Source organism: Sinohyriopsis cumingii, chromosome 15, assembly GCF_028554795.1.
Source record: "Sinohyriopsis cumingii isolate HCF-2022 chromosome 15, ASM2855479v2, whole genome shotgun sequence".
NCBI lineage: Eukaryota > Metazoa > Mollusca > Bivalvia > Unionida > Unionidae > Sinohyriopsis > Sinohyriopsis cumingii.
Genome location: NC_142975.1, coordinates 148,501,899 through 148,508,888, shown reverse-complemented (window position 1 = coordinate 148,508,888; position 6,990 = coordinate 148,501,899). Strand labels below are relative to the sequence as shown.

Here is a 6,990-nt window from a genome sequence, read left to right as displayed (position 1 = left end):
GTGTCAGCTAGTTGTCATAAAAGACACATTAGAACTGTCAAATACTCTTGGACTTCAATGCACATGCCGTACACATATTTACCGTATACAGCCAATTATATTCACCAAGTTTTAAGACCAATTAAAACAGTATGAATAAAGAAGCAACGAACAATAAAATAGCATGAACGTGCTATTTTTATGTTGCAATTCTATTAGATAATCTTCTAAGCTTCCAGTTGAAATATAGACATAATAACCCACAAAACCCCCCCAAATACATTGATATTTATGGTAATTTTTCTTCTTACATTTATAACCTTCGCTAGGATCATCCAGGTGGAGTCTCTTACTTAAGTATATACAGTCATCAGCCAAAAGTGCGATAATTAGATTGATCGTTTGACGCCGTCTGCGAAATCCCTCCCCTCTTATTCTTTGACCAAAATTACCTATTTATATTTCAGCACTTGTTTCTAACCGGTTCGAGGCGTGAGATTCTCTAAAGAAAGGTGAGGATTTTAAGCCGGCATTGATTTCAGCTGTTTTCGCATTGACTGAGGAAATCAAATTGAGGGTAATTTTACCAAAGTCTTCTATTGGCGTTCGAATTTCAGTGTTTCTTGTTCCCTTATGAGTAAATATATGCAAGTACCTGTTTCTTTAAATATCGGATGGCTCAAGTTAATGTATGGATTTCTAACTACCGTACGGTAGAAGCGTCCAACCAGTTCTCGTCATTTTCAATTTGAAAAAGAGCAGGGAGCAACAATAAGCGCGACTATTTAGAAAGCAATCATAAATGGCGAAATATTAGTTGTGTTGGTAGCTTTGTGGTACGAAACAGGGGCAAATTCGCGCGCGCGCAATAGATGGTAAATAAGGTGAAATAATAAAGGACACTGATTTTACTAAATGTGCGTCTTAAGAATAAAATTAAATATTCAGCATGTGAACAAATGCATTTATTTATGGATAACGTCAACTTATTTTGAGACTCGCCAGTTTGTCAAATGAATGAATATATGACAGTGATGTGAAAACGAGGACATGCGATGCAATTTAGGCTTTTTTAGAAACAGTCTGAATCTCAATCTATTGACGATAAAACCATTTATTCAGAAGTATACTTTGAATGAAAAGATATACGAATTTTATTTTAGAGTAACAAAATATTCTGTAATCGGATTTTCGAACGTGTTTGTATTTTTTATGAGCACTACTGTTTTGTTCGCTCTTAGTAATTCAGGTGAAGGAATCCATTGTTTATTTCTTTTTATGCCCAAAGAAAAACACATTTTATTGATCTTTTCATTTTGATTGCATTATAACGTCTTAAACTGTCTATATGTACCGGAAAGTAACGTGTGTTTTATTACATTATCTCTCCCCAGTTTTATCGACATGATGGTTCGAAACAACAAATCTCCTTTGTCGGCTTAAGTTAGGTCTAAATAACGACTTGTATATATTAAATTAAATTCTAAATCATATTCTGAAGAAGATAAAGAAAAACATTATTTTTGTATGTAGCCCTTGTAATAGCACTATTTATATTAAATCGAGTAGGATGTTTGCATATATTTTGCTCGCGAAGTACTATTTTCATAATATTGAGTGCAAGACACTTGCCTCGAAAAAAAGTGAGGTATTTCAGGAAAGTATTCCTATAACTCTAATTCCTCATTTAATATGTTCTGTGGTCAAGTCTGTCAAAGAAATTGTCCTTCTTTTTTAATTTTTAATTTCCTCCTTTTGGCTATGCTCAATGAACCACGCGCTATTCTTATCATTTCATTTTAACAGTAAAAGAGTTTATTTAGTTGCATATTTCGTTGCCTAGATCGGTTAGCAGCAGGTCTATAGAAGTCATTCAAATCCCAATGATAGCGATGATAAATTAGGTATAAGGCTTTCGGTTTCACTAATTTCTTTCTGGGAAGAAAGAAATCTTCCCTCATATTATTGCTGTTGTGAATCAAACAAGACTCGCCACATTGTCCAAGACTAAGCTCATTGTCCAAGACTAGCTCTCCATTGATTCTAGGTTACGATACTTGTTCAATTCAGTATAATGTATTTCAATGACTTTCTTATTTTTAATTATCCCAATTATCGAGCATTTTACAATCCGGTAGCCATTGTTTAAATCTAATTTCTGAGTTAGGATTGATTATACAAAAATTTCTAAATGATTATTATTATTATTATTATTATTATTATTATTATTCAGGCAGTCATGAATCGGATAGTTGGTGCCGCCATACTGGCGATCAGCAGTTTAATGACGGTAAATGCTCTTCTTGAAGAAATGCCAATGCCAGTAGAACTGGAATCTTGTCTGGAAAGCTTCAAGTCGAAAAACAACATCACAAATATAGTTGGTGAGAAGCTCTTCACCTTCTGTCTCAACAATTTCCTCTGGAAAACCGAGAGAATTCGTTGGAGCGGATACAACGTGACACAGGGCGATTTAGATTACTTTAATCGTCTTGTCGACCGTTTACTCTACTTCCGGCCGCAGGAAAAGACCCGAACGAAGAGACAAGCCGGACCGGGTGGTCGTCCCGTGCCATTTCCCCCTACTGGACCCAGAATAAGGCGAGAATACCGCCGTCTTACAGATCCAGAGAGGGCACTTTATCACCGCCTAATAAACGAGTTGAAAGTGGTTTGTAGCTTATCATTATTATTATTATTATTATTATTATTATTATTATTATAAATAAATAAATAAATAAATAAATAAAATATAAAAATAAACCAGAGTTTATGATGCTATTACGACGATAACCATAGTGATGACGACGGCAATGAAAATCACCTTTAACGACAATAATGAGGACGATGCTAAAGTAATGATTTACGATGTTTTGCTTTTTCTTTAAGTCCATCGTTGCTTAAGGCGATTTGTTTAAATTTCCTCCTGAATCTAAATTTCAAATTACTGGCAAGAGATCAAATACAATCTTTGATAAAATTCAGCTTGCATCATCAGGTCTTGAATTTAGGCGACAGTCGAATTAAATTTGTTCTATGACTCGATTACGCATTTTGCAAGAGCCTTTTGTGTATGACAACTAAAGTGAATATTGTCTATGATGGACATTCATGTTAAATAGGTGACTTTTATCCAGAGGTGAGTTCTGTAACTAACATAATTACAGGGATGAATAAATATTTTCCTTTATAAAAATTTATCTTTGATGTGGCATTGTCTGCTGGTGCATGATTTGTTGTATAACCATTTTTCTCCCAGACTTATAATATGAAAAAGTAGTTTACCTGGCATTAATATAAAGTGTTATGGAGTTGAATTTTGAATTATTGGTAAGCTGCAAAGAAGAATTCGATTATGTATAAACAAATGAAAACCAATCCTCGCCAGCTACTTGCATGACGAATAATAAAATGTTAACTGTTTAAGAAGGAAACTCCAAACTGCGAGTTACATGCGCCAGTTGAACGGGTAGCAAATGATACGGCACCTCTTGATATTATCGTGACTTTAGATGGGAGATAACCAGTGGAACACGTCTGACTATCATTATTGCCAAATTGTGCAAAATCTTACCTGCATAATATATATTAAAACTATAGTAAGTGTTATTTTCAGCATTTATACGCCTAGAGTTGATGTAACTTTCTGTTTATAATTCAATATTAAAACATACTCTTCTTCCAGCGAGGAATATACGACCTGTTCGCCAACCTTCATCAAGGAATTGTAATAAATTCTGCACATATGGGGCCGTCATTCCTAGCCTGGCACAGAGTTTACATTTCCCTGTAAGTAATCGTATCTATCCAGCGTCTATCACATTTTCTTGTTATTCTTTTAAATATATCTCTTGCCTATGATCGGTATTTTTTAAATAAATTGATTCTATAAATTAGTTTGCATCGAAATAGTTTATATTTAGAAACTGAGATTTAAAATGCAGCTATTTTTCAAGCATAAACACTGTATTACCTTATATGAATTCGACTTAAAATATTCAATAATCATTCCATTTTCTGTTCCGTTACTCAAAACAAAAGTGCAGAATTGTTTGTTCCTGAATGCGTAAATGCTCTCTTTTATAGGTATGAAGAATCGTTGAGACAGCTCAGTCCACACGTGAGTTTGCCCTATTGGGACTCTACTCTCGACTTTGATATGGCTGATCCTTCAGAGTCTATTATATGGAGCTCTGCATTTTTGGGTAACGGTGATGGTGTCGTGGTAAGAGGCCCCTTTGCAGGTTGGTCTACACCAATCGGACCATTGATGAGGAATACCCGCGCCGAAAATAGATTAATCAGTAAGGATGATGTAAACAATATCCTCTCCCAGTGTCGTCATGCCGACATTCTGATGCCAACAGCACAGGCCGAAAATGACATTGAGATGATACATGGATCACCTCACAACTGGGTCGGTGGGCAGATGTCAATGCTGAATACGGCAGCCCATGATCCTGTTTTCTTCATGCACCATGCCTTTATTGATCACATCTGGTGGCTGTTCAGGAATAGACAGAGGCATGTGTGTGGAGTCAATCCTGCTACGGACTACCCAGAAATTACTACAGGTAGTGATCTACACCACCCTCTTCGACCAATGGATGGTTTGTCTCGCTTCCTAAATATTGATGGCTTCCAGGATTACTGGGAGACTCTATGGTTCACTTATGAGCCTTCCCCCACGTGTTCCCCTCAATTTCCAGACTGCGGATCACCATATTTGTTCTGTGATGGAACCCGTTGCATCTCCAGAACAAGGGACGTAATTGGAGAGTTCGTACCAAGAGGCATGGATGGAGAAATGAACGCCAGAAGGGCAATGGGGGAGGTCCAGAACATGCCTCCAGTTGGGCCTAAATTCATCGCGGTCGGTTCAGATGGGCGTTCGATGAGTGAAACAATGGGAAGAACAGGTATGTTGACCGATGTAGGAGGTTCAGGCAGGAGGGCTTCGTCTCGTGCGGTAGGCCGAGGGAAGAGATCTAGTGAAAATGAACCAAAGTCTGCTCAAACTACACAACAGCCATTAATGCCCGACCCATCTTCAACCCCACAAGCTGTTCATAAACCAGCGCTATCGCCAGGAAATTCTCTAAATAAACCAATCCAAAACACGTTCTTCGTCAATGGCATAGCTGATGTCAAAGAGTGGGTGTTTGTACCAGTACAAGTTATACATATAAAGCCTAAAGACGACAAATTCTCCGTGTACCCCGTCGTTTCTGGTAAGGCAGACTTTAACCAAGACTTTTACTCCATCAGCTCACACGCTCTTGATGCTCGTATCAAACAGGGTCATCCAAAAGAGTTCTCTAATTGCAAAGCCGATCCCTCAGGAGCTGCTCAGGTAGTCCTTCAGTCAGTTGGTATAAATTACATGGGGCGCTATTCCGAATTTGCCATTATTGACTCTAGGCTTCCCATTGCCTCGTCAATGGTATACATCGGAGTAAAGAATCCGGCCAATGGAATGACCCAGGCTATTATATCGGCCCATGACCACTGTGGACGAGTCTGTCAACCGCAGTGCATTGTACAAGGATCAAGTCCACCTTCATACAAACCATGTTCCGGGGCTATTCGTCTGTCGTCGACATCGCCAAAGATGTACGGAGACACTATTGGCGATGCCATCTTGGATATCTGGCACTGGTCTGGCAACAATCCAAAGAATTCGATTGACGACATACAAATGGTAATGGTATGCAAGAAAGAGGATGCATGGCCCTGGAATTAAAAAGAAAAATAAACGGATGGCCCAAAAGAACCTGGCTATTGATTTACTTTTTATGCACTAAAATAAAGCATCTCTTTTCTTATTTACGGGGCAGTGAAATAGTGGTCAAGAAGGCATGGAAAAATCTATTTTCATGACATTAACAGTGCGGTATTTCATATGAAGGATTCTAATTACAAAGCTTTCATAGAAATTTATCATAAATGTTATTCAACAATTTAACCTTTAGTAAAGAAGAATATCATCAATCATCAGTGCACGCAACAGAACATGCAAAAGCTCTCTTAAAAAATGTCACATTAAAGTAATCAAGTTTCCTTCGTGTGCATGAAAATTTATTCACGCTCTGTTCTTGCGTCAAATATCGCACAATAAACACCAAATAGATCGATGTATATAGATCGATTGTAATTTTACCAATGACTAGCATACCAAGAATAAGGAAATCCCATAGTAAGAATATGTACACAATTATTTTATGAATTCTTTTAAAGAGAAAATGGAATATGATGTTTCATATCATAGAAATATACTTATCAAATAGTTCTTCTCCTGCATGAATGTTAATAAAGGTTTAGCTGCATTTAGTTTCTGTCAAAATTCAATTTATTTAGTTAGATGATCAAACAAAATGGAATGTCAACTTTCGTCACACTGCATTTCAGTAAAATTATTGTAGTTTAACTGTGCTCTTTTTACTTCAAATTTTGTTGGCGGTTCATATCTTGACTACATAAATGGCAATGCAAGTTTGTTTTGTGCATAATTTTGTAATTATAAAGCTGTTTTCTTTTGTTTAGAAATGCTTTTTTAGGAAGATGAGTAAATACATGGGAAAATAAACATTTGAAATTCAGAGTTTCACATTGTTTTATCAACGCATTTTCCATGTACATGCCTCTTTACTTATATATACATTCATGCATAAATAAATGCATACGTACTTTAATACCTAAATGCTGGCAAACCTACATACATACTGAACTACCTACTTACCTACCGACCCACCTCCTATAACTGTGTTCATACATAGATACATACATACATACGTACACACACACGCATACATAAATACATACACACATGCATACATACATACATACATACGTATATGCAGACAGAGAGACAGACATAGAACAAAGAGCAATACACCCATGCACATGCACTGCATTTTAAACGTTTATGTTCGAATCTTCATTCTTATATGATTCAAGTACGATTCGCAGCTTTAAACCTTCACATTGTGCAAACCAGTGTCATTACAGAAG

The 6,990-nt window shown here is 36.7% G+C and overlaps 1 protein-coding gene across 1 annotated transcript; it reads left to right on the top strand.

Moving 5' to 3' along the window:
* Window positions 1-403: 403 nt before the first annotated feature.
* On the top strand, window positions 404-6,578 carry LOC149783030 (uncharacterized). The gene is made up of 4 exons (XM_089934618.1): window positions 404-556; window positions 2,213-2,650; window positions 3,665-3,768; window positions 4,066-6,578. The coding sequence occupies exons 2-4, from the start codon at window positions 2,219-2,221 to the stop codon at window positions 5,720-5,722; spliced, it is 2,193 nt and encodes a 730-aa protein (XP_089790744.1). The 5' UTR covers window positions 404-556; window positions 2,213-2,218; the 3' UTR covers window positions 5,723-6,578.
* The last annotated feature ends 412 nt before the right edge of the window (window positions 6,579-6,990 follow it).